The sequence below is a fragment of the Ochotona princeps genome, chromosome 16, assembly GCF_030435755.1.
Source record: "Ochotona princeps isolate mOchPri1 chromosome 16, mOchPri1.hap1, whole genome shotgun sequence".
Classification (NCBI taxonomy): Eukaryota; Metazoa; Chordata; class Mammalia; order Lagomorpha; family Ochotonidae; genus Ochotona; species Ochotona princeps.
Window position 1 is genome coordinate 9,969,238 of NC_080847.1, and position 27,144 is coordinate 9,996,381.

General features: G+C 43.8%; 1 protein-coding gene across 1 annotated transcript in view; it reads left to right on the plus strand.

The window, feature by feature from the left end:
- SF3B3 (splicing factor 3b subunit 3) overlaps positions 1-27,144 on the plus strand; it is a 43,755-nt gene extending 16,611 nt beyond the window's left edge. The window contains exons 11-26 of the mRNA XM_004584012.3: positions 2,010-2,082; positions 9,387-9,538; positions 10,786-10,941; positions 12,484-12,639; positions 13,190-13,333; positions 14,974-15,096; positions 16,194-16,348; positions 19,974-20,148; positions 21,058-21,263; positions 21,378-21,534; positions 22,920-23,045; positions 23,409-23,621; positions 23,829-23,927; positions 24,442-24,585; positions 25,929-26,033; positions 26,653-27,144. Coding sequence (XP_004584069.2) covers positions 2,010-2,082; positions 9,387-9,538; positions 10,786-10,941; positions 12,484-12,639; positions 13,190-13,333; positions 14,974-15,096; positions 16,194-16,348; positions 19,974-20,148; positions 21,058-21,263; positions 21,378-21,534; positions 22,920-23,045; positions 23,409-23,621; positions 23,829-23,927; positions 24,442-24,585; positions 25,929-26,033; positions 26,653-26,793 — 2,325 coding nt within the window. The 3' untranslated portion in view covers positions 26,794-27,144. The remainder of the gene's footprint in view (positions 1-2,009; positions 2,083-9,386; positions 9,539-10,785; positions 10,942-12,483; positions 12,640-13,189; positions 13,334-14,973; positions 15,097-16,193; positions 16,349-19,973; positions 20,149-21,057; positions 21,264-21,377; positions 21,535-22,919; positions 23,046-23,408; positions 23,622-23,828; positions 23,928-24,441; positions 24,586-25,928; positions 26,034-26,652) is intronic.

A 27,144-nucleotide genomic window follows, 5' to 3' on the forward strand; every position in this document is an offset into this window, starting at 1 on the left:
GGATCAGTGTGTTTCCCTTGCCCCAAATGACTGGATAAAAATTTTCTTTCATTTAATTTTTAATATTGTTTACATAGCTGAGATGAGTATATCCTTGTGGGATATCAGCATTGCAGGAACTCTCGTTTTTACCACATTTCTTTCTAGTCTTAGTTTTCTGAGTTTTTACATAGTTTAAATTATCAGCTTACATAGTAATGCTTGTTTATTAAATTAATATCTTTTATTAAATTAATATCTATATATTTTTAAAGATTTGTTTACTTGAAAGGCAGAGGCACAAATCCATCTTCTGAATTTTTTTTTTGTTTTGTTTTTTTGTTTTTTTTTGGTTCATTCTCTGATTCTATGACTGGCTGGGCCACATGTAGGTGGCAGGCCCAGGTTTACAGCAGTAGCTCCAGTTGCTTCACTTTTTATTGCCTGCAGAATTTTGTCAGATATATGCTTCAAAAAAATTTTAGTGAGTTCTCTTTTCTTTGTGGTCATAAGTGCTAATGCTTCTAGCATAGAGTCTGAATTTGATCATGTTAGAATTATAATAAAGCTGCAGTTTCAGCGCTTAATACTGGTGAGCTCTCAAAAGGCCTACTGCCTGCCTTTTTGTTATTCAAACAAAGCCAAGATAGCATTGATGGTAAATTCTGGGTACACCACATAGTAGCAGATGCATGCTTTCTTCCATAAAGTTGGCATAATGGTATTTGCCATGGAAGAACAGTATTGTGAATTAAGTCACATGATGCATATGAGATACTTACAGAAAGATATGGTGTGCTTTAATATTCAGTGTTAGGGAATTAAGAAAAAAAAACATTAGCTGCCAAAATAGTCCAAAATTTAAAGTGACATGGACTCAATTTACAGCTGTAGTTCTTTTTGCCTGGTTCTCAGTCAGCATCCACAAAGATCGCCATACATACTGTAGATAGTGTAAGAGGTATGATTGCATTTTTTGATCAGAGTGCCTGGGGCTGGGTCCTGGCTGTACTTCCAGTTCCACCTTCCTTCTAGCAGTCAGCTTCGAGGTTCAAGAGTCTGGATCCCTGCCTCTGGTAGGAGAGACAGGTGAAGTTCTGGGCTTCTGGCCTTGTCTTGGACCAATCCTCACCATTTTTGGCATTTGAAAAGCCAAGTAGTGGGTGTGTGCAGCATCATTTTCAGTATATGCCTCTGGGGCTCTTCTGGTTCTCTGCCTTTCAAATCAGTTAAGCACCTTTAGTTCCCTGTCTTACTGCTATCAGCATTTATATTCAACTTTCTAAAATAATTCTATTTTTAACTTGCTGATCATTTTTTTTTTCCTTCATGTCTTATTGTACTTGGTCTATTTGTGTTCTGTGTTCCTCTAGGTGATGGTTAGTTTTACATTTGGTATTGGGTGGCAAACTTGAGATGTTTTATTGATAATGTTCTTAGCTTTCTGCCAAAAGAGGTGGTAGTTGATTTCAAAGAGGTGGTAGTTGATTTCGTGAGAGCTTATACAAAGGAGAGAGGACTGCCAGCCAAGAGTACGTGAATGTTGTGGCATTTGTATAAAAGAAATTTTGCCCCTTGTGAATCACAGTGATAAATGGAGAGTTAATTTAGGTGGCCTCTTTCCATTTCAATGATGAGTATGCTTTCTGAAGATGGTGCAGGCGTTTCATCCCCCAAGTGAAGCAAGATTTTGGCTGTAATTCCTGTAACCTCCCAGACATTCCATGACTCCTTGCTAAAGTCTGTCATGAAGATTACATTTTTAGATTCTGTTATCAGTATATTGTTCCATTCTTTTGATAATAGGATGCAGTGTAGTTGTCCCTTGGTGTTGGAACCTTATTTCTTGTTTTTTCATGATGCAGTTCTACAGGTTCAGGGATTTCCCTTTGTGTCCTGCACATTCCCTGCACAACCCACTGTTGTCCTCCCATATTACTGCGGTAGTGTAGGGAATTTCTACTGTAGTTACCAGTCAGCAGCTGATTTTGATGCTCACGGAGATTACTGACATGTGACTCTTCTGTCAGGTGTCAGAAATGGCTGTTTCTGAACTACCCGGTAACCCCAATGCTGTCTGGACTGTGCGTCGGCACATTGAAGGTAGGTAACCTTTTCTCAGCAGTCAAAGTGAGGGTCTGGAAGCCCTTGATGCAAAAGACTTAAAAGATTGTGTTCATATTCTTTCTATACACTGCTTTTTTTCTGACACTGAAATTTTCCCTGCCCCAACACCATGTTTTTAAGGCTTTCAGGAGACTTTGACATGTTGCTTCTTTCTGTGGTGGTAAAGGGAGCTTACAACCTCTGTCCTTACTTGGTTGCGCAAACATTCCAGTACTCTGAAGCTGTCGGGTGTGATGTTCTTTGAGTCTTACTCACAGATAACACTGAATCCACTTGTGTAAAAGAAATGACTTGAGGGAAGCTTGGTTTTTTGTTTGTTTGTTTTCCTTTAGCTGTTTTCTCATTTGTAAGGCCACAATGAAATTTGTAATATTTTTTTAAAGCTTGTCAGCTAGTTGTTGCAATCAGGGTTGTATTGGAGTGAGTAGCAAAGATGCTTAAAGAAAGAAAAGGAGTCTGTGTACTTAGATACATACAGCTAACCTGAAACTTTACAAGTAGTGCAGTGGCAGGAAAGTCTTACAGCAACTGAATTGTAGTCCCATACAAATAAAATTCAGTTATCATTTTCTCTTTATTCACTTGGGGATTCTAGGTCCTTTCTGATCCTGGAGTTCAGTTTTTCTTGTTCTTCAGGCATATAGGGTCATCCTAGCCACTAGACAAAGATTTTTTCAAGAAAATAGCTTTGCTTCTTCTTGAAACTTAGATATTCTAGCTGTTTGGAACAGATTTAAGAGCACTGGGGAATGTGTAGGAGGAAAACAGATTTTGTAGATTATGTTTTCAGCATAGGCATCAGAATGATGAGTTCTATAGAAAAGTTCATGGACTCATTTTAGCTGAGCAGATAATGATTATTAGATACTTGATTTTAATGTCTACTTAGAGAATGGTCAGTGTTAATACCTTTGTCTTGGTGGATTGTTGGTATGACTTTTAGACATATTGTCTAGACAATCTACACTAGAAACATGTTTTGAAATAATCTGGTTCTTTTTTTTCCAACTTTTTTTAGATGAACTTTTAAGGTGGATTTAAGTTTATAGAAAAATTAACTCCTTGTTTTAATGAAGAAGACAGAGACACAGGGGTGGACTCTTAAGATAGCAGGGATATATATTGGGCTCGGCGGCGTGACCTAGCGGCTAAAGTCCTCACCTTGAAAGCCCCGGGATCCCATATGGGTGCTGGTTCTAATCCCGGCAGCTCCACTTCCCAGCCAGCTCTCTGCTTGTGGCCTGGGAAAGCAGTCGAGGACGGCCCAATGCTCTGGGACCCTGCACCCACGTGGGAGACCCGGAAGAGGTTCCTGGTTCCTGGCTTCGGATCGGCACGCATCGGCCCGTTGTGGCTCACTTGGGGAGTGAATCATCGGACGGAAGATCTTCCTCTCTGTCTCTCCTCCTCTCTGTATATCTGGCTGTAATAAAATAAATAAATCTTTAAAAAAAAAAAAGATAACAGGGATATAAAAATCCCTGAATCCAACTTTAGTGCTGATTTTGATGGACACTCCTGTAGTAGGGATCTTTGGGTGTTGTTTGGTTTCTTTCAGCATGAACTATGTGCCTCCATTCTGTAGTTATTGTAGTGCCCTCAGGATCTCAGTGATGAACTCAGAACCTCTGTCAGGGTGTCTCCTAAAAAACAAGCAAACAGGATCACGTGTTGAAAGGCACAAGCACCTGCTGTGAGGGCCTGGAGCCCAAGGCGTGGACCTGTGTTGGAGGGTCAGTGCAGGCTCTTTGCAGAGATGCTTGCTAACTGATATGTAGTAAGCTGCACCAAAGAATTTCTACATTATAGTCCAAGAAATTTTCTCTGTTAAACATTAAGGTCTAAGAACAATATGTATTCAGATGAAATTGTACTCTTAGACAATGTAATTTAGGAAATTTTTTGCAAAAGCAGGCCAGTTTCTTTCCGGGTATCCTAAATTGCTGTTGAGTGCACATTCCTCTGTCCACATATGATGCAGTCTTCCAGGCAAATACTAACCTTGGCTGGTACTTGGTGATGCATACTACCAATACCAAGCCTTTTTTTCTCTTCCACAGGTTGCTGGTGAAGGTGCTGATCACCACAGGTGTGTACCTACTGCCAGGGTCTACTGTGGGGTCTTACAGTTTTTCCAGGGAGAGGGACTATACAAAATATTGAGGCTGCCCCACGGGCATCTCTGAAAGGGTCACTGTGCAGTTAGATTCCTATGTGCGTTTAGTGATGCAAGCCCATTTGATCTGAGGCAGGAATTAGCTTCTCAGTTTTGTCCCACAGAACATCAAAAATGGACTAGATTGTGTTTCAGTTAGCTGAAAGTATATAGCGAAAGCACTTGAGTGCGTTCAGGACTGTGCTGTAGTACTGTAGGCACTAGGTATTCTGAATGTGAAGAGAGAATGAGATAATAGAGCTGTAGTTCATTTGGATGATGACTCTTGTTGCCCTTTGCAGTGAGCAGCAATGAGGCCTTAGATCCTGACCCGAGGAAAGTGGGAGAGTTGAGTTTCCCTTACCCAGCTGCTTTGGTGTTGCCCAGGTAGTCTTAGGAACTGACACCGAGTGCCTCATTCCTGCAGTGTGAGCTCATGTTCTTTCACATGAGAGTTGCAGTCCATACAAAGGGAACGGGGCTTCAACTATAGCTTGGTTTTCTCTGGGACTTTTTTTGTTTGGTTGGTTTTTTTTACTTTGAAGTCACAACTAGAGAGGGAGAGTCTCAGAGAGTGAGCTTCCATCTGCTGATTCACTCCACAACGGGCCACAGTGCCCGAGCTTAGCCGTCCAAAGCCAGGAGCCAGGGACTCCCTCTGGGTCTCCGTTGTGGTTGTAGAGACCCAAAGCCTTGGACCATCCTCTGCTGCTTTCCCATGCCATGACAGGCTGGATCAAAAATTGAGCAGCCAGAACACGAGCCAGTACCCCTTATAGCATGGCTATCTGCAGGCCCCAAAAACTGCAACTTAGTACCTGTGTAATAACTAAAATGCTCCAGGGCTTCCTCTGCAGAATGGAAGGGGTGAAAGAGTGTGCAGTGTGTACAAAGCAGTGGGTCATATTCTGAGGAGATAAGACATAAAACAGCTGTAGATAATAGTCATTGTTTTCCTATTTACTGAATTACTGGATTTCAGTCCATTTTTTTAATATTTTATATTTTGGTAGTCTATAGCTTTGGGTGGTTAAGGCCATCCCTCCTTTCTTCCTCTCCCAATCCTCTTGCATGTAAACCATATAAATTGCTTGTTCTGTCTTTAGGTAGCTTCCTTTTGCCTGACTGAGGAGACTAAAATATCACGGCCAGTCAGAATCCTTTGTTTGCTTTAGTTTACCCTGCTTACTGCTTTTAAGGTATTAAATTTTAGTAATGAGCACACAGAAAATGATAAGCTGTTTGTATGATAAAATAGAGCAGGTGTTTTTTGTTGTTTTTTACTTTGATGCATTGGGGAGTTTTGAGTGTATTAGGTTTAGAGTTTTTTGTCATGTGGAGATAAATTTTGTTTTTTAATTTGTTTGAAAGGCAGAACTAGAGAAAGGGGAGACACAGATATTTTTCCATCTGATGGTTTATTCCCCAAATGGCCACAATGACTGGGGCTGGGCCAGGTTGGTACCAGGAGCTGTGTCTGGCTCTCCTGTGTTTATGCTAGGGCCTGAGTACTTGGCCTGTCTTTAACTGTCTAACCACTTTCCCAAGTCAACCTGCTGAATTGGAACATCTGGGATTCAAACTTGCACTCAGACAGTGCTGGCATTGCAATCAGTAGCTTAGTCCCCTGTACCAGAGCACTGATCATCTGTCGTGGTTTGTTACAAGGCATTCATTTAGGGGACAAGTTGTTACTTCCGATAGTGAACAGTGCTTAACTCTCCCAAGTTAGTTTATAAGATGTCCTCTTAGAAATTATGTTGGGACAGTGTTGTGGTGTAGTGTGTGAGGCCACCAGTATCTAATATGGGCACTGGTTCTAAATTTAAAGGCTGCTCCAATTACAATCCAGTGCCCTGCTAATGGCCTGGGAAATGTAGCAAAGGATGGCTCAAATGTTTTAGCCTTTGCTATCCAATAGGAAACCTGGATGAACCCTACGGCTTTGGAAAGACTCAGCCATGGCTGTTGGAGCCGTCTGGCAGTTTAAATCAGCTGACAGAAGCTCTCTCTCTTCTGAAACACTGCTTTATCAAAAATGTAAATCATTTTTAAAAAACAACAAAATTGTATGTAGATAGTAAAAATAATTGAATGCAAAATATCTCTTCCAGTGTTAATTCCTTAATTAACTACTGAGTGGATTCCAGCTAGCTGTTGAAGCACACTCATTGTGAAATCTTTTCTTTCGATTTATTTTTTTTTTATTGGAAAGTCAGATTTACAGAGAGAAGGAGATAACAGATTCCATCTGCTTGTTCACTCCCCAAGTGGATTCAGTAGCTGGTGCTGAACGAATCAGGAGCCAGGAGCTGCTTCCCGTGCCAGTACAGGGTCCTGAGGCGTTGGGCTGGTGTTTCTGCTTTCCTAGGTCATAATCGGGGAGCTGGATGGGAAGTGGAGCAGCCAGGATAGGAACTGATGCCCGTATGGGATCCCGGCATGTGCAAGGCGAGGACTTCAGCTACTAAGCTACTGTGCCAGATCTGTGGAATATGTTTCTGGCTCATCAGCCACGGAAGTATACATGTGTATTAACTGAGACAGAAGCACGACTATGTAATACCTACTGTGTGTGAAGCATTTTCATGAATGATACTGATTTTTTTTAAAGATTTATGTATTGTTATTGCAAAGTCAGATATACAGAGAGGAAGATAATTCCGTCTGATGGTTCACTCTCTAAGCGGCTGCAACGGCCGGAGCTGAACCAGTTGAAGCCAGGAGCCAGGAGCTTCCTCAGGGTCTCACATGTGGGTGCAGGTTCCCAAAGCTTTGTTCAAGGCGAGGACTTTAGCTGCCATGCTATTGGGCTGGGACCAAATGATATTGATTTCTATCAGTACTGAATACAACCCACATAGGGCACACTAATGTTGCATCTTCACTTGACCCCATCTTCCTTGAAGAACATTGAATCTGCTGAGCTGATCTAGTAACCTCACCATAATTTCATTTGTGGTTACCAAAATAAGAGTAACATTTTGGGTGGTTTGGATGAGTCCTGTGATTCTGAGCTCTGGCAAGGGTTCAGGCACACAGTATCCATTTGGGATCCTGGTGCTTGGAAGTGGAGGATTAGGCTGTTGCCACAGCACTGACCTTTGTTCTATCCTTTATTTACCTAGTTTCTGACTGAGGAGATTATAAAAGGGGAAAAGAAAAGAGATTCAGATGTAAAACAGGGAATTCTCAACTCTTTAAAAATAAACTTACCTTTACTCAGCATTCATCAAGCTTTTCTATTAAAAGCTGGTGTGGGACACATAATACACAAACTGTTAGAAAGTGGAAATCTAGGAAATAGATGGCCTTTAATGATGGGATCAGCTGGAGGAAACGCAGACTTGCTGTATAAACCAGATCATCTGATTTTGGGAAACTAATTAGTGTTTGTTTATCTATCTGTGTTTCTTTACATGAAGCAAAGCCTAGTAGAATTGCCTTTGAACATGGGATTTTCTATTTTTAAATAGTGAAGGACTGAGGATATAAACAATTACATTGCTCCCCACCATACTTTCCACATTTCTGGTATTCTTTATTTCATTCCATTGGAACCAGGATTCTTAGTTTCCAACTCTGTAATGACTTAACCTCTGGGACATTTAAGCTATCTATTTTTTCGCCTTCTGTTCCAACACAGCTGCTCACTCTCCCTATAAGTTTTCTTTTTCTTTTTTTTTTTTTTTTAAGATTTATTTATTGTTATTGCAAAATCTGTTGTACAGAGAGGAGGAGAGGAAGATCTTCCATCTGATGGTTCACTCCCTATGCTGCAACGGCCGGAGCTGAGCCAGTTGAAGCCAGGAGCCAGGAGCTTCCTCCTGGTCTCACATGCGGGTGCAGGTTCCCAAAGCTTTGGGCCATCCTTGACTGCTTTCCCAGGCCACAAGCAAGGAGCTGGATGGGAAGCAGAGCTGCCGGGATTAGAACCGGCGCCTATGTGGGATTCTGGCAACCACGCTGGCCCCAATGTGGGCACTTATGTTCTTTCCAGCTTTTGGTGCTATATGTAGAAATTCAGTTTAATTTTGTACGTTGATAGAAATTTTTTTAAGATTTTATTTTTTTTATAGACAATTGAAAATTATATATATAGAGAGATGATCGTATGTCTGTTGATTCACTCCCGAAGTGACTGCAGGGAGCTGGATGGGAAGCAAGGCAGCCAGGATTAGAACCTGCACCCCTATGGGATCCTGGAGTGTGCAAGGCAAGGATTAACTGCTAGGCTACTGCGCAGGGCCTGGTCTATTTCTTTGCAAGTCAAAGCCATGGAGATAGGTTTTCCATGTGCTGGTTCACTCTCTACAGGTTTGCAGTAGCCTGGGAGCTTTATCTTGCTTGCCATGTGGGAGATGACAGGGATGCAAACAGCTAAGCCATCTTCTGCTGTTTGTTTCAGGCCTTTAACAGGAAGCTGGGTTGGACTTGGAGCAGCCATGAGGTGAGCCTGTGCCCACATTGACTCACTGCAGGCAGCAGGCACTATGCCACAATGTAATATGGTCTGATTCCATGGCTTGTCCTTTCCTGTTTCTCATACAAATGCATCAGGATAACAGTGGTTTTCTTATATACTCAGTGTCCTTAGCATCAGAGGAAGCAAAATTTCTGTGGGCTTGGGCCCAGTGCCGTGGCCTAGTGGCTAAAGTCCTCGCCTTGAAAGCCCTGGGATCCCATATGGACACAGATTCTAATCCCGGCTGCTCCACTTCCCAGCCAGCTCCCTGCTTGTGGCCTAGGAAAGCAGTCGAGGATGGCCCAAAGATTTGGGACCCTGCACCCGTGTGGGAGACCTGGAAGAGATTCCTGGTTCCCGGCATCGGATCGGCACAGCACCGGCCCGTTGCGGCTCACTTCGGGGGTGAATCATCGGACGGAAGATCTTCCTCTCTGTCTCTCCTCTGTATATCTGACTTTGTAATAAAATAAATAAATCTTAAAAAAAAAACAACAGTTTCTGTGGGCTTGTGTGTCCTTCGATATCTTCTGGATCATCCTGTATTCTGTTCATGGAAGTTCCTTGGAAGGTCTCTGAAGAGATGATTCTTAGTGTTGCATTTTGCATTGTTATCGTTATGGATTATAAGCTGACCAAGTCCTTTCTTTCCTTTTACAGATGAGTTTGATGCTTACATCATTGTGTCTTTCGTGAATGCTACCCTTGTACTGTCCATCGGAGAGACTGTGGAAGAAGTGACTGACTCTGGGTTTCTGGGTACCACTCCAACCTTGTCCTGCTCCTTGCTAGGAGATGATGCCCTGGTGCAGGTGAGGGTTCCTCGAACGTATTTACCTACTTAGCTTGTTGTCCTTTCTTTGCCATCCTTGGATGTAAGATTGTGTTTGCCTTTATCTTCAGCCTCGTTAACCTAAGAAAGGCCGTAAAAATTATTTCTTCAGTTTTTGTGTGTGAGTTTTTGTTTTTGTGGGGTTTTTTTTTTTTTTTTTTTTTTTGGCTCTTTGTGTGTGTTTTCTTCTTTTTCTCTTTCAGAGTTTAAATATCCCAGGTGGCACATGAGGTTGTCTGCTATTTCTGTTTCCTGAACATGTTATAACTGCTTTAATTTCTGTAAAGTTTGTTTTTGTTTTTACGGATAAGCCTTTTTGCTTCTTTTTATCTTTCCTTCATTTTTTTTTTAACAGCTCAACTAAGAAATTTTCCATTATTCCTTTATTCCTCGTTTGTCCGGCACTGGTCCCGTCCAAAGCTAGGAACCTAGAATGGTGCTGGCAATGTGGCTTAGTAGTAAATCTGCTGTCTGCAGCTTCATATCCCATATCGGTGCTGATTTCTAATCTAATCCTATCCCTGTTCGTGTCTGGGAAAGCAACAGAAGAAAGGTGTGATGAGACCTGGAAAGAGCTCCTCTCTTTGATCTGGCTACTGCAGCCAACCATTTTAGGATGAAAGATCTCTTCCTCTCTGTAATTCTCACGTTTACGTAAAGTAAAAATAAGGGAGCCTGGCGAGATGGCTCAGTGGCTAAACCCTTGCCTTGCACATGCCCAGATTCCATATGGGCACTAGTTCATGTCCTAGCTGCTCTAGTTCCCATGCAGCTCCTTGCTTGCACCTGGGACAGCAGTAGAGGATGGCTAAAAGCCTTGGGACTCTGTATCTGCATGGAGACATGGAAGAAGCTCCTGGCTCCTGGCTTTGGATCAGCTCAATTCTAACACTTGGGGAGCCACCAGCATACAGAAGATCTATCTCACTGCCTTTCCAATATAAACAAAAACTACTAAAATAAACGAGTGAATGAATGAATAAACAAATAAATAAATAAGAAGGAACCTAGAACTCCTTTCTGACTCCCATGTGTGTGGCAGACCCCAATCTTGTAAGTCCTCTCCTGCTATCTTCCCTGGCACCTTTGTTGTTTGCTATTCAGGTACTGTAGATACAATGACGTAAGATCTCCTGAAGCTGAGAGATAGGGATTTCGGGGGGGGGTCGGCTCTGATAGGATTTGAGGGTCGCTGTGTGTCGTGAGTTCCTGTTGTTTCGTCTTCAGGTGTATCCTGATGGCATTCGGCACATCCGAGCAGACAAGCGAGTCAATGAGTGGAAGACTCCTGGAAAGAAGACAATTGTGAAGTGTGCAGTGAACCAGCGCCAAGTTGTGATTGCCTTGACAGGAGGAGAGCTGGTCTATTTTGAAATGGATCCTGTAAGTTATTTTTATCATACACAGTGAGAGTTGTGGTCCAGACATCTAGGTTATACTCACAGGAAAATATTGGGTAGTGAAAGCTTTCCTAAGCTATTCTGGCCCTTCACAGGAGAAAAGAATAAGGTGATACTGAAGTTAAAATTAGAAATCTCAGACTTTGTGCAGTAGCCTAGTGGCTAAATCCTCGCCTTGTTCACTAGGATTCCATGTGGGCACAGGTTCTTTTCCTTGATGTTCCACTTCTCATCCAGCTCCCAGATTGGGGCCTGGGAAAACAGTAGAGGGTAGCCCAAAGCCTTGGGACCCTGCACTCACATGGAAGACCCAGAAGAGGCTCCTGGCTCCTGGCTCCTGGCTTTGGATCAGCTCAGTTTCAGCTGTTGTGGTTACTTGGGGAGTGAACCAACAGATGCAAAATCTGCCTCTCTCCTCTCTGTTTATCTGGCTTTCAAATAATAATTAAAAAAAAAAAAATCTTAGTCTTTGCAAAGACGCAGTCCTCCATTCACACTTGACCTTTCCTACTAATACTGGTCATAGATTGGTGTCTGCAATCTGAGCTTCAGTCAGAAATGCTGGAACTATCTTAGATAAACGCGATTTACTCTTTGGAAGCCTCCAGTGTAGCCACTCTTTCAGTCTGGCTGTAAGTTTTCCTGTGCTTTGTTTTATCACACTGAAATTCCTTTCACTGAAGGTGTTCTCATGAACCACTAATTTATGTATTCTGTTTTCTGAGAATGGATTTGCTTGGAAAATTTGTGGCAAGTTATGCAAGTGTCAGTTGTGGAGTATTTTTTATAATTAGCTTGTGAACGCTAAAGCATTTATTGCTGAGTAGAGAAATTCTTGGCTATTTTTGAAATAATTGTTCCATTTACTTATTAATTTTTTTTAGATTTATTTATTTTATTACAAAATCAGATATACAGAGAGGAGGAGAGACAGAGAAGACGGAGAGGAAGATCTCCGTCCGATGATTCACTCCCCAAGTGAGCCGCAACGGCCGGTGCTGTGCCGATCCGAAGCCAGGAACCAGGAACCTCTTCTGGGTCTCCCACATGGGTGCAGGGTCCCAAAGCTTTGGGCTGTCCTCGACTGCTTTCCCAGGCTACAAGCAGGGAGTTGGATGGGAAGTGGAGCAGCCGGGATTAGAATCTGCACCCATATGGGATCCCGGGGCTTTCAAGGCGAGGACTTTAGCCACTAGGCCACGGCACCGGGCCCCTAATTGTTCCATTGATTTGGAAGACAAAATAACAAAGAGGAAAAAAGGTCCATACTTGGGCAATCCTCTGGTATTTTTCTAGTCATATTACCAGAAAGCTGGATTACAAGTGGAGTAGCTACTACCCGTATGGGATGCCTGCACTGTAGGCAGCAGCTTAGCCTGCTGCATCGCAGCACTGGCCTCAGTTCTTGGAAGAGGAATGATAGAAAAGGAAAAGAAATATCAAAGCCTCCCTTCCAGGTCTAGCGTTTGGTGGTGAGTTGGAATTTCCATCTCTGGATTTAATAACCTCTTTTTTTATTCCGTAGTCAGGACAGCTGAACGAGTACACAGAACGGAAAGAGATGTCTGCAGATGTGGTGTGCATGAGTCTGGCTAATGTGCCTCCTGGAGAGCAGCGGTCTCGTTTCCTGGCTGTGGGATTGGTGGACAACACTGTCCGGATTATCTCCCTGGACCCCTCAGTGAGTGATGCCCTGATCTTCATAGATCCTCCAGGTTAAGCCTGATCCCCTATGTCCCCTGCCTATTGTCTTCTCTTGGGATTAGCTTGAGTGGATTCCATGGGCCCTGTGGCTGTGTCCGTTGATGATTGTTTCAGTATATCTCAAGCACCTCTGCTGTGGTTTGATTTGAGGGTGCTGATCTGAGGCTATTTCAGGTTTCTTTGACTTCCTTGTACAGTTGGGAAAAAAAAGTCCCTAAGGAAGCTGAAAAGAACCTGTCTGTTTACCTCTCTGGATGTAGAATTTGGAAGTGAGGTAGGGTATCTGTATCCCTCTGTTTGTTTCTGTAGGACTTTCGATGACTTTTAGAGAGGTGGCCTTATTTACTCTTTCCATTATATGTTTTGACAAAAATTGCACATGTTCCTCCCAAAGCTTTCTGCGCAGTGTCACTCCTGTTAGAAATCACTGCTCATTATAGTTCTTGAGTCATAGAATTAGATTTCCCTTAGATATTTTTTCTAAAATTGGTCATTGTAATTTTATGATTTTTCTCTCCCCTCACCAGGACTGTTTGCAGCCTCTGAGTATGCAGGCTCTTCCAGCCCAGCCTGAGTCCTTGTGTATTGTGGAAATGGGGGGCACTGAGAAGCAGGATGAGCTGGGTGAGAGGGGCTCTATTGGCTTCCTGTACCTGAATATTGGATTACAGGTAAGATATCCAGGAGCTCATACTGCAGGTGTCGAGCTGTTTGTAGATTTCCTGCACTCTTGTTCGATGCAGGCATTTTTTGCATTTGATGCTCACCATGGAAAAAATTGTCATTGCTCTGAATTCCACTTTTCTTCATTCTTTGAGAGTACTTGGAGAGACAATAAGTATCCAGGGAATTTTCACATTTGACAGAATACTTTGCAATTGCTGCCTAGAATACAGCTAGTAGACAACCTTAAGGTCACCCGTGACTCCCGTAGTGGTCAGCTCTTATGTCAGTTACCTAGCAGATCTCTGTTGGTTCTCTTAGTAAGGATCCCTAGGTGCTCCCTGCTGCCGAATTAGCTGATGTCTCCATGCCAGCAGTACCACAATGCTAATGATGAGAATCAAGGGTCTTGATTGTGCTGCTTATTTTCGTTAATACCCATTTTCCTGCAGTGTCCCAGTGACATCTTAACTAGTGCTAAAAGCCCCAGATTTTTAATTTTTTCAGAGACATTGCTCTTGCAGGATTTTCCACATTCTGCCTTGAGAGTCATTTATTGTGTTTAATATTCCTGTATTTCATTTCCTGAGACTGGTAGGTAGGTCTAGACTTCCATACATAAAGATGAGGGGCTGGCATTGTTACAAAGGTTTAAGCTGCTGCCATACTAATATACTATATGAATATCAGTTCAAACCCTAGCTGCTATGCTCGATCCATTTTCTTGCTTGTTGTGCTTGGAAAGGCTTCAGAGGGTGTTGTACCATCTTCTGCTGTTTTTCCCAGGTCATTAGCAAAAAGTTGAATTGAGTAGTCAGGACTCCGACTGGAAGCCAGCATCGTGGGTAATGGGTAGATGACCGTGCTATTCCCTACTCATTTCTTGTAAGGCCTTGTTTCTTTTAAGGGCTTCTCATTTTCCTGACAGGGTGTTTCACATGTATTAGGAGCGCTTTTTTTTTTTTTTTTTTTAAGATTTATTTATTTTATTACAAAGTCAGATATACAGAGAGGCAGAGAAGACGGAGAGGAAGATCTTCCGTCTGATGTTTCACTCCCCAAATGAGCCGCAACGGGCTGATGTGCGCCGATCCAATGCCGGGAACCAGGAACCTCTTCCGGGTCTCCCACGCGGGCGCAGGGTCCCAATGCATTGGGCCGTCCTCGGCTGCCTTCCCAGGCCACAAGCAGGGAGCTGGATGGGAAGTGGAGCTGCCGGGATTAGAACCGGCGCCCATATGGGATCCCGGGACGTTCAAGGCGAGGACTTTAGCCGCTAGGCCACGCTGCCGGGCCCAGGAGCGCTTTTGACATGATTTCAAATTGGTCATTTCTGTTAGCAGTTAGGTTTCTTTTGGGGGACATGTTCAGAGATCATAGTTAATACTCCTGGTTATTTTAAATTGTGGGTCTGTTGTAAAGTTTAAATTTTAAAGAAGAATTGAATGTATGTGGCAAAAAATAATAGAACACCAGAAGTATTTTTTGTTCCATAAACACATTGACTCACTGTGAGTGAATGAACGAATGAGTTAAGTTATTTGCCTGCTGTGTATTTGTTAGTTGTCAAGGGAATGATTTCCTCATAGGTGATAAGCTTCTGTGTAAGTTGCAAGTGTCTTCATACCTCTCCTTTGCTTTTGGTTAGAACGGTGTGTTGCTGAGAACTGTCCTGGACCCTGTCACTGGAGATTTGTCGGACACTCGCACTAGGTACCTGGGATCCCGTCCTGTGAAGCTGTTTCGTGTTCGGATGCAAGGCCAGGAAGCTGTAAGTGATAAAAGGGGCAGGCAGCACATTCAACTGTTCGTGGCAAATACTTTACTTTAATTCCTTAAGTATATTTTTGGTTTGCTTTATGTGAAATTCATACGTCCCCTTTTTTTTTTTTAAGATTTATTTATTTCTATTGGAAAGGCAGATATAGAGAGAGGAGGAGAGACAGATAGGAAGATCTTCCGTCTGATGATTTACTCCCCAAGCAGCTGCAACGACCACAACTGTGCCCATCTGAAGCCAGGAGCGTCTTCTGGGTCTCCCACATGGGTGCAGGGTCCCAAGGCTTTGGGCCACCCTCTACTGCTTTCCCAGGCCACAAGCAGGGAGCTAGATGGGAAGTGGGGGTTGCCGGGATTAGAACCAGCACCCATGTGGAATCCCGGCACATGCAAAGCGAGGACTTCAGCCACTAAGCGATCTTGCTGGGCCCACCACGTCCCTTAATTCAGAGTTTCCCAGTGGGTTTTATGGTACTTTGCCATGATTTGGTTATTGTTAGATTGACAAATTGATCCCTTCAGCTGTTAGCCTGGACACCTAGGGATGAGATATCACTAGAAAAAACTGCCACCTAGGTCACCATTACCTTCGTGTAATCTTACATGGTTTATCCCAGGCTTTTATTGTTGTTGTTGTTATTGTTATTGTTATTATTATTAGAAAGGTAGATTTACAAAGAGGAGAGACAGACAGAAAGATCATCCATCTGCTGGTTCATTTCCGAAATGCCACAATGGCCAGATCTGAACTGATCCAAAGCCAGGAGCCTGGAGCTCTTCCTGGTCTTCCATGTGGGTACAGGGTCCTAAGGCTTTGGACCGTACTCTTCTGCTTTCCCAGGCCACAAGCAGGGAGCCGGATGGGAAGAAGAGCAGCCTGGACATGATCCCTTATAGGATCCCAGCACATGCAAGGCAAAGATTCTAGTTACTAGGCTATTGCGTCAGGCCCCTTTCTAGGCTTCCTTAGAAAGCCTTTATGTTTCTGAAATCTCTAGGGATGTTCTCTGAAATAAACTTTGGGAGTAGGTTTTTTTAGAATGCTTTACTCACGTTTGTTAGAATTGCTTTTTTTTTTTTTTTCTCAAGGTATTGGCCATGTCAAGCCGTTCGTGGTTGAGCTATTCTTACCAGTCTCGCTTCCATCTGACTCCTCTATCCTATGAGACTCTGGAGTTTGCATCAGGCTTTGCCTCTGAACAGTGTCCTGAGGGGATTGTGGCCATCTCTACCAATACCCTGAGGTGAGTCCCTTGTTGGCAACCCTGCAGAAAACCATTGTGCCAAGGGTTCCAACTCGGTTCAGCTAGATGTTGGATGAAGTTTTGAGTAGCTGGCACGGACCCTGGTGTTCTTCATGGGACTGGTGTTGGTTGAAATTGTCCTTGGGCTCAGTGTTGAAGTGCCTTGGAGCTGAGTATTGGTGCTTAGAGTAGGGATTTCCGGGTCTGGCGCAGTGCTTCAGTGACTAAATCCTCACCTCATACATATTGAGATTCCATATGGGTACCAGTTCATATCCCAGCTGCTCCACTTATCCAGCTCCCTGCTGTGGCCTGGGAAAGCAGTCAAAGACAGCCCAAGGCCGTGGAACCTTGCCACCTATATGGAAAACCCTGAAGGAAGCTCCTGGCTTTGGATTTGATTAGCTTTGGCCATTGCGGCCACTTGGGGAGTGTGTAAATGTTTCTTTTCTCCTCTTTAAGATTTATTTTTATTTTTATTTTTATTGGAAAGGCAGATTTACAAAGAGAAGCGTAAACAGAAAGAAAGATATTTCATCCACTGTTTCGCTCCCCAAGTGGCCACAATGGCCAGAGCTGAGCCAGTCCAGAGCCAGGAGCTTCTTCCGGGTCTCCCATGCAGATGCAGGGTCCTGTCCTTGACTGCTTTCCCAGGCCACAGGCAGGGAGCTGAATGTGAAGTGGAGCAGCCAGGATTAGAACCGGCGCCCATGTGGGATCCCGGTGTGAAGAAGGCAAGGAGATGAGCCCCTAGGCTAGTGTGCTAGGCCCTAAAGCTTCCTTTCACATAAAAATGAATCTTTTTCTTTTTCTTTTTTTTTTTAAAGGTTTATTTATTTCACTACAGTCAGATATACAGAGAGAAGGAGAGACAGAGAGGAAGATCCTCTGTCCGATGACTCACTCCCCAAGTGAGCCACAACGGGCCGGTGTGCGCCGATCCGATGCCGGGAACCTGGAACCTCCTCTAGGTCTCCCACACGGGTGCAGTGTCCCAATGCATTGGGCCGTCCTCGACTGCTTTCCCAGGCCACAAGCAGGGAGCTGGCTGGGAAGTGGAGCTGCCGGAATTAGAACCGGTGCCCATATGGGATCCCGGGGCGTTCAAGGCGAGGACTTTAGCCGCCAGGCCATGCCGCCGGGCCCAAAAATATATCTTTTTCAAAAGTTTAAAGGAAGGGGAATTTTAATTTCTGTTTGTTTTTAGACCAAGATTTTAGTGCTGAAAAGAATGGCAATTTTAAAATTGAGGATTTTGTTTTCTAGCAAAACACTTTTGGTTATCTGTTGGAACAAATTCTGGGTCGATTGTAACTTTCATAATATGTCTTATGATTTGCAGTGTCACATTTTATCTTGATTTAAACTATCTCAGCAAGTTTAGAGCATTGTTTTTGCAATACTGACTTTACATGTTAGCACTGTTGGGACCTATAGTAAGTGTTGTGAAAGTCAGATATACAGAGAGGAGGAGAGACAGAGAAGATGATCTTCTATCCTTTGATTCCTTCCCCAAGTGACTGCAATGACCAGAGATACGCAGATCCAAAGCCAGCTTCCAAGAATCCCCTCTGGGTCTCCCACACAGGTGCAGAGTACTAAGGCTTTGGGGCCATCCTCAACTGCTTTCCCAGGCCACAAGCAGGGCTGCTGGGATTAAAACCAGTGCCCATATAGGGTCCCAGTGTGTGCAACGTGAGGACTTTATCCACTAGGCTCTCTTTCCAGGCCCACATTTGCTGTTTAAACCATGCTTTTCTTGCTTAGGTCTTCAAAATTGATCAACATTCATGTTGAACAGGTTCTGTTGTTTTGTACCCACAGTGTGTCCTCTTTTAGAGGTGGGTGTTTTCAGTATTTTGCTTTGACCAGTACTGCGATGAAAGCTTGATGTGTGTCATTCCACATGAATGTAAATGAACTTTCAGAATGAAGGATGTATTCATTTGTTGTTTTATCAAATTAGACTTGGCCAGATTTTATTTTTCCTTTTTAAATTAATCTGGTATGTCTGAGATTCTTTCTAGTTGAAACTTTTTAGGTTTGAGTCTGAATTTGTTACTGGTTCTGTACCTCTTTTCAGCTTCAAAAATTTTTATTTGGAATTTCATTTCTGTTGTCTGCTATTATTCCTTTAAAATTTTTTTTGTTGTTGTTTAGTGTACACAGTATTGTAACTCCACTGATAGGGGGCTAGTATTGTGGTTCGCCTGCAGTGGCGTGGCATTCCATGTAAATTCCAGTTTCAGTCCCAGCTGTTCTACCTTCAATCCAGCTTCCTGATAGTGCATCTGGGAAAACAGCAAAAAGAAAATATTTAAGTGCGTGGATCCTTGAGCCCATGTAGGAGGCCTGAAGGAAGCTGGAGGCCATGTAGGAGGCCTGAAGGAAGCTGGAGGCCAGGTAGGAGGCCTGAAGGAAGCTGTAGCCCATGTAGGAGGCCTGGGAGAAGCTAGAGGCCATGTAGGAGGCCTGGAAGAAGCTGGAGGCCATGTAGGAGGCCTGGGAGAAGCTGGAGCCCATGTAGGAGGCCTGGAAGAAGCTGGAGCCCATGTAGGAGGCCTGGGAGAAGCTGTAGCCCATGTAGGAGGCCTGAAGGAAGCTGTAGCCCATGTAGGAGGCCTGGAAGAAGCTGTAGGCCATGTAGGAGGACTGAAGGAAGCTGTAGGCCATGTAGGAGGCCTGAAGGAAGCTGTAGGCCATGTAGGAGGCCTAGAAGAAGCTGGAGCCCATGTAGGAGGCCTGGGAGAAGCTGGAGGCCATGTAGGAGGCCTGGGAGAAGCTGGAGCCCATGTAGGAGGCCTGAAGGAAGCTGGAGGCCAGGTAGGAGGCCTGAAGGAAGCTGTAGCCCATGTAGGAGGCCTGGGAGAAGCTGGAGGCCATGTAGGAGGCCTGGGAGAAGCTGGAGCCCATGTAGGAGGCCTGGGAGAAGCTGTAGGCCATGTAGGAGGACTGAAGAAAGCTGTAGGCCATGTAGGAGACCTGAAGGAAGCTGGAGGCCTGGCTGTTGGTGCTGTTTAGGTTGCATAACAGAAAGCACATCTTTCTGTCTAATTCCTCCTTTCAAATAAAAAATGAATCTTAAACGTATTTAACATTGCAGTGAATATCTGGGTTCTGCAAGTGGTAGGATTTAGTTGTGATCTCAGTGACCCATTTATAGATGTTTGTAGGTCCCCCTGTTTGTCATCTCTTTACTCTGTTGAATTTTTTTAGAGCTGAAGTGGTTTTTTAGTCACAGGGGCACCTATTTTATGAAATGACAATCAGTATAAATATCTTATGTGCAAATAATTAGTTCACAACAAGTTGGACTTCATATCCCTGGTTTTTTTCAGGGTTTCTCAATAACTAAGTTCTTTTCACTTTCGCATTATTATTGGAGTGGCAGAAAGATTCTTGGTTCAAGGGGGAAAAAAATGACCATCAGTAGTGTTCAGTAGTATTGGGCTGTTGCTGAAGGGGCGGCCCTTCCTTGGTCTCTTGTTTGTATGTAAACTCTTGGGGATTGGAGTGCTGAAGTTTAAAGTCTCAGAAATTGTGTGCTCGCCAGGAATACTCACAGATTGGGTCATTGATGTGTGTTCTAGGTCCTCAGTTAGTAACTCTCTTACCTTTTTCTTAGGATTTTGGCATTGGAGAAGCTTGGTGCTGTCTTCAATCAAGTAGCCTTTCCACTGCAGTACACACCCAGGAAATTTGTCATCCATCCTGAGAGTAACAACCTTATCATCATTGAGACAGACCACAATGCCTACACTGAGGCCACCAAGGCTCAGAGGAAGCAACAGATGGCCGAGGTAGCAAGACTGACTTCCTGGGGGTCAGCTAAGAAATTTTTGTGTGTGAAATTGTGTTGACAAGTTTAAGTTCCTTTTATTGTTGATTATATTCCTTGCTCTTGTTTTGAGATGCAGGCTGTATGCTTATGCTTTTAAGCAGAATCTTTTGCTGAACTGTTGGGTTTTAAAGGCTTTGCAGTGTTCTAGGACTATTTAACTTAAATTGGTCTGTTTGAACTTCACATGCTGTTTTTAGAAAGGTTCTGTAGGTTTCCAAAATGGGTTGTTGCATGTTCCCTTTATCTGGGTCCAAAGGAAACTTTCCAGATCCCATCCTATTACCAGTTGTTTTCAGAAATTATTCTTCAGTGAAAAGAAAATAGCCATATTAGGCTGGATCCCCTCTGAAAGAGGTGAGTGGTCTGAGCAAGGGCAGTTTAGGCCGATTACATAAGGATTTCATTTGAAAAGCAAAACAAAAGGAGGGGAAGGAAAGAAAGTTCTTCCCTCTACTATTGCACTTTCCAAATGATTGCAGCAGCTAGGTTGTTCCACACCTACAGCAGGGGCTCCATCCTCTCCCTTTGTGAGGTGTAGGGACCCAAGTATTTGTGCCACATTAACAGCAAGGTGGATTTAGGCAAAATATATGGGACTCAAATTGGTACTTCAGTAGGGGATGTGACCCAGCAAGCGTCAGCTTATGTACATTACCCTACTGCTAGTTCCTCTTATGTATGTCCTTTAGACCTGTAATTCAGTGTTTGCTATAGCTAATGTTCTTTTTTTGGCACTTGCTACTAATGTGTGTCTGATTCTCTATTTAGTAGACGGTAACAGACTGGCTGTATTGAGTCCTTGATCCTTGTCTGCTTCTCATGCACTTCCCTCCTGACTACACCTACTTCCTTTGCCTTTTGGATTTAGGAAATGGTGGAAGCAGCAGGGGAGGATGAGCGAGAATTGGCTGCAGAGATGGCAGCAGCCTTCCTCAATGAAAACCTGCCGGAATCCATTTTTGGAGCTCCGAAAGCTGGCAATGGGCAATGGGCATCTGTGATCCGGGTGATGAATCCTATTCAGGGCAATACCCTTGACCTTGTCCAACTGGAACAAAATGAGGCAGCCTTCAGGTAAATGGTTTAGGACAGTCCTAGATTTAGAGGGTTGGAATAGGAGTCCTCTGGGTTCAACTGATGTCCAACTCTTGCTTTTTTTTTTTCTTTTTTTTTTTTTTCTATATGCAGTGTGGCTGTGTGCAGATTCTCAAACACTGGTGAAGACTGGTATGTGCTGGTGGGTGTGGCCAAGGACCTGATCCTGAATCCCCGCTCTGTGGCGGGAGGCTTTGTCTATACTTACAAGCTTACTAACAATGGGGAAAAGTTGGAATTCTTGCATAAGGTAAGGTACTAGCCAGTGATTCTCCTGGGTGTTAAATCCTACTGGATTCTCCCAGCTTTGTTTAAGTTATGGGTCAGTTCTTGAGGGTCCAGCTCACTGATTCTTTCCTTTTTGGAAACTTTTGTTTATTTGAAAAGTAGAGCAATAGAAGAGTTGAGAAAAATTCTTCTATCCGCTGACTCACTCCCCTAAGTTCATGCAGCAGTCAAGGGGCTATGCAAGAACAGGGCACTTGAACTGAGTCTTCCACATGGGTAGTGGAACGAGACTCAGACACAGACGATCTGACATGGATTGCAGGCAACCCAAGTGGTAGTTTAACTTGCCATGCCACATTGTCTGCCCATTTTTGGTTCTAATTCATTTCTTGTTAGCTCATGGAAACTGCTGGGACCTTCATATTTTAGTGATGCCCCAGTGCTTGGGAGTCCCACAGAAAACTTGGCTGCGAACTACCCACAAAGAAGATGAAAGTGCCAAAATTCAGCAATTCTAGATACTTGCATTCCATATCCGGTACCTCAGTGCACTCCCTGTAGGGCAGCAGATGATGCCTCAGGTACCTTGGTCCCTGCCACTCATGTGGGAGACCTGGAGTGAGTTCTGAGCTTCTGACTTGGTCCTGGCCTAACCCTAGCTGTTGCTGTATTTGGGGAGTGAATCAAAGAATGAAAAAGTTACTGCTTACCTAGTACAGTTTCAGAGTAAGTAGTTGTGAAAAGATTTTGGAGATGTTGGTCGTGATAGCACAACACTGAATGTGCTCAGTGCTGGTGACATGTGTTTTCTTTTTTTAAGATTTTTTTTTTTATTGTTTGTTTGGAAGGCATAGGGAGAGAGATCTTCATCTCTTGGTGTGTTCCTTCAATGGTCACAATGTCTGTGACTGGTCTAGGCCCAAACCTAGAGCCCAAAACTTAACTTCTCCTGTGTCTCCCACACAGGTGGCAGAGACCAAGTACTTGAGCTGTCACCTGTCACTTTCTGTGACACGTTAACAGAAAGTTTGATTGTAAGCAGAGTAGCGAAGGCTCGAACTAGCACAGCTAGCACTCCAGCAGAGGAACCAGTATTGGGTGGTGACTTAACTTGCTGCACCACAGTGCCAGTCCCTAAACTCTGTAGTTCAAGATGAGAAATTGAGCAGAAACTCTAGGGCAGCATTTGCCAGACATAAGATCTCTTGGCACTTCTAACAATTAGTTTAAGGGTTGGATGAATTACAGTGCAAGACCTGTTTATCCATTTTGATAAGCAGAACAAGATCCCTCACTTCCTGTCTTCCTGACAGGTGCCTATGAAAGCAAGCCATTCTGGGCCAAGGGGCGGGATTGGCATGTGACAGTACATTCTGATGGCTGCATTACCCGCTCTTTCTCTCATAGACTCCAGTGGAAGAAGTCCCTGCTGCCATTGCCCCGTTCCAGGGAAGAGTGTTGATTGGCGTGGGGAAGCTTTTGCGTGTCTATGACCTGGGGAAGAAGAAATTACTCCGAAAGTGTGAGAATAAGGTAAATATACTAGGGACTAGGATCGGTGTAATGAGGTAGGAGCTAGTGATGGGAAGGTAGACACTTCAAATCATGTGCCTTTGTTAGACCTCTGTTGTATTATCCCCAGTTCTGGCCTCCAAATTAGGCCCTTTATTGTTCAAATGAAAAGTCATCTTGTTCTTTGGCTCTTCAAACCAAGAACCAGAATTGAATTGAGAAACTGAAATTTATTTTGCTCTCTTCCACACTTTAGGGCTTTGTTTTTAATTAGTATTCTTTGATAGAGTCATATTCTGCATAGTCCATATATGTTGTGGTCAGGGACAAATGTTTGTAAGTTCTCAGTTCTGATAGACACATGGCTGTCCTTGTCTTTCCCAGCATATTGCCAACTATATATCTGGGATTCAGACTATTGGGCACAGAGTCATTGTGTCTGATGTCCAAGAAAGTTTCATCTGGGTGCGCTACAAACGTAATGAGAACCAGCTCATTATCTTCGCTGATGACACCTATCCCCGATGGGTCACCACTGCTAGCCTCCTGGACTATGACACTGTGGCTGGGGCTGATAAGTTTGGCAACATTTGTGTGGTGAGTTGATGTTTACTTGCATTTAGTGAGGTGTGGGGAAGCTGGCTCCATTTATTGTTTGGGATAAAACCAGAGAGGAACCCATGATTGTGATCTCTTCCTGGGCTTGTGAGGCAAAGACTTGGGGCAGCGGGCGGGAAAGCATGTTGCCTCAAGAACCACGTGAGTACATGTAGGACCCAGCCTTATGGTTTTTGTCACTTGTAGGTGAGACTCCCACCAAACACTAATGATGAAGTGGATGAGGATCCCACGGGAAACAAGGCCCTGTGGGACCGGGGCCTGCTCAATGGGGCCTCACAGAAGGTAAGATTTCACAAACGGCTCACATGAGAAAGGTGCCCTTAGTACATTTTCAGTAGCCCTCACTGACAGTTTTTAGTGAATTTTACACAGTGCATATGATGACCATGCTTAGTGCTCCCCAGTGTGTGACTTCCTTATTGGAAATCCCAAAGCTGGTAATCAGTAATGAACAAATGTTAGTTTGATATAAGATGACCACATCACTGTTCTTTGAAAGATATGGAGGCCCGAGTTCTCCCATCTGCTGGTTCAGTCACCAAATGTTTAACATGTTCACAGCTGAGCCACACTGAAGTCAACAGCCAGGAACTGAATCCAGCTCTCATGTTTGGGTGGTAGGAGCCCGACTATTTAGAAATCACCTGCCACTCCCACGGAAGTATTTCTAGCTTTTGGTAACTTTTTTATTTCTAAAAGATGATGACAAGTACCTTTGAGGGTGCTGCTTTGCCTTTGGAAATCCTGAACTGGCTTCCAATGACATTCAGATTGCTTATCTGCTTTTGACTTACAGGCAGAGGTGATCATGAACTATCATGTTGGGGAGACAGTGCTATCATTACAGAAGACCACACTGATTCCTGGCGGCTCAGAATCTCTTGTCTATACCACCTTATCTGGTGGGATTGGCATCCTGGTTCCATTCACATCCCATGAGGTAAGAGTTCCCACACCGCTCAGGTCTTGACTTTTCTAGTGCTGAATCTTGTAACCAGTAACTAGTAAAATCATGTGTGACAGAAGTCCACTTCCCAGGGAGGTATCCTCCACCCTGCCTTCCATACATGATTGGTGGTTTTAAGATTTTCTTTTTTGGGAGGAAGGGTTATATAGAGAAACAAAGCCATTTGGTTCTCTCCTCAGTTGGATGTATCATCCAGGGCTGGGCTAGAGCTCAGAGCTGCTTCTGGGTCTCCCATGCCGGTGTTGGAATCCAAGCACTTGGGCCATTCTTGGCTGCTTTCTCAGGCCATTAACTGGATCAGAAGTGAAGCACCAGGACTCAAAATCGGCGTTCATGTGGCATGCTGGTGCCGCAGGTGAAAGCCTGCTGTGCTAAGCTGTGGATTAACTCTAGAATCGGTTCGATTTGATTTATATATTTTTTTTCAAGAATGTATTTTTATTTGAAAGGCAGAGAGTGAATGATTTACTGGTTCACTGACCAAATGGCCACAACAGCCACAACTGAGCTAATCGAAAGTTAGGGCCCCAGAGACTCTAGCCATCCTTCATTTCCTTCCCAGGTGATAAGCAGGTAGCTGGGTCGGAGTGGAGTAGACAGGATTCAAACTGGCTCCCTTATGAGACATTGATGCTTCAGGCGAAAGATTAACTTTTTCCAGGCCACCGTGCTGGCCAGATTTATGTCCTTTTAACTGGATAACTTTGAGTCAGTAATGTTGTTTTACCTGAATAACTTTGAGTCAGTAATATGTAACTTCAAAAAATGTTCTTTGGGCTCGGCATGGTAGCCTAGCAGCTCAAGTTCTCACCTTGCATGTTCTGGGGGGATCCTGTATGGGCTCTGGTTCTAATCCCAGCAGCCCCACTTCCTATCTAGCTCCTTGTTTGTGGCCTGGGAAAGCAGTGGAGGACGGCTCAAACCCTTGGGACCTGCACCCACAAGAGAGACCTGGAAAAGACTCTGGGTTCCTGGCTTCGATTGACATAGCTCGAGCTGTTGCGATCACTTGGCGAATGAATCATTGGACGGAAGCTTTTTCCTCTGTATATCTGACTTTCTAATAAGAAAATTTAAAATTTAAAAAGATGTTCTTTACCTTCAGTGTTCTTTTACTGCAAATACAGTAAAGTCTTTTTGCCATTAGCCATCCTGTCATATCTGAAGTACTTGTGCTCCTAGTAGAGTATTATTAGATGTTTATGATTTGTGTCCTTGGAGGAAATCAATTACTTGCTCATTGTGCTTTTGGAACTATCTTGCAATGGTTGAAAATACTTTTTCTCTTAGTGATAGACTCTTTGTTTTTCTACCAGGATCATGACTTCTTCCAGCATGTGGAAATGCACCTGCGGTCTGAGCACCCCCCTCTCTGTGGACGGGACCACCTCAGCTTTCGTTCCTATTACTTCCCTGTAAAGGTAGTGTGAGGGGATCACCCCATTCAGCCGATCTTTTCTCTGAGCTGGCATCTCTTAAAAATCAGAGTAATCCAGAGTAAAGGAGTAGCATGGATATGGGTTGATAAGTCAGTGCTGAGGGTTGCTTGGTGATGATATTTAGAAGCTTTTCGCCTTGGGGCAGATCTCAACTGGAGAAAGTTATAGTTTTGCCAGATGGAGTAACTCAAGAAACTGGGAGAAAATCTTTCCTTGACCCTGTGCCATTTTATTTTCTTCCTTCCTTCCTCCCTCCCTCCCCTTCGATTTAATGAATGTATTCACTTTGAATGTTGTTATGAGAAAGAGTGTGTAGTGTACTTCCATCTACTTGGTCGTTCCTCAGATGTTCACAGTGGCTAGCCAAGCCAGAAGCTTGACACTCAATCAGGGTCTCCCATGTGCCTAGCAGGAGCCACAGCACTTGGGCCATCTTATCTTCACTGCTTTTCCAGGCCCATTAAAGCTGTTGAGTCATATCAGCACTCGGAATGGCTGTGTTTTAGGCACTAGCTTAATTTGCTGGAGCACAGCTTGGGTCTACTTATTATTGCCTTTCAACATCTAACCTTCTCTTCTGATTTTTTTTTCCATGTCTTAGAATGTGATTGATGGAGACCTCTGTGAACAGTTCAATTCCATGGAACCCAACAAGCAAAAGAATGTTTCTGAGGAGCTTGACCGAACTCCACCTGAAGTGTCCAAGAAGCTTGAGGACATCCGGACCCGTTATGCCTTCTGAGCCTTTACTCTCTTTAGCTGTGGAGCTACCAAGAGACTGTGTTTTCTTTTCCCTGCTGGCACCTCACCACCTCGCTTCTGCCAAATGGCAGGAGAAAGGTGACTGGTTAATTAAGACTTTGCTGTTAAAACCAACAGTTCATTCCCCTTCATCTCTTCCCGTGGAATGGTTCCTCCTAAAATTGTTATGGAGATTTGCTGTACTGCTCCCTGCCCAGTAGAAGATAAATCTCTGCATTCTGATGTGGAACATGTTGCTCCATATTCCCTGAGGCCATCCCTGCATTGATAGATCTGCCTCTCCTGTCTACTTTTGTACACACCTTTAATTTTTAACTGATTTTTCTGTAAA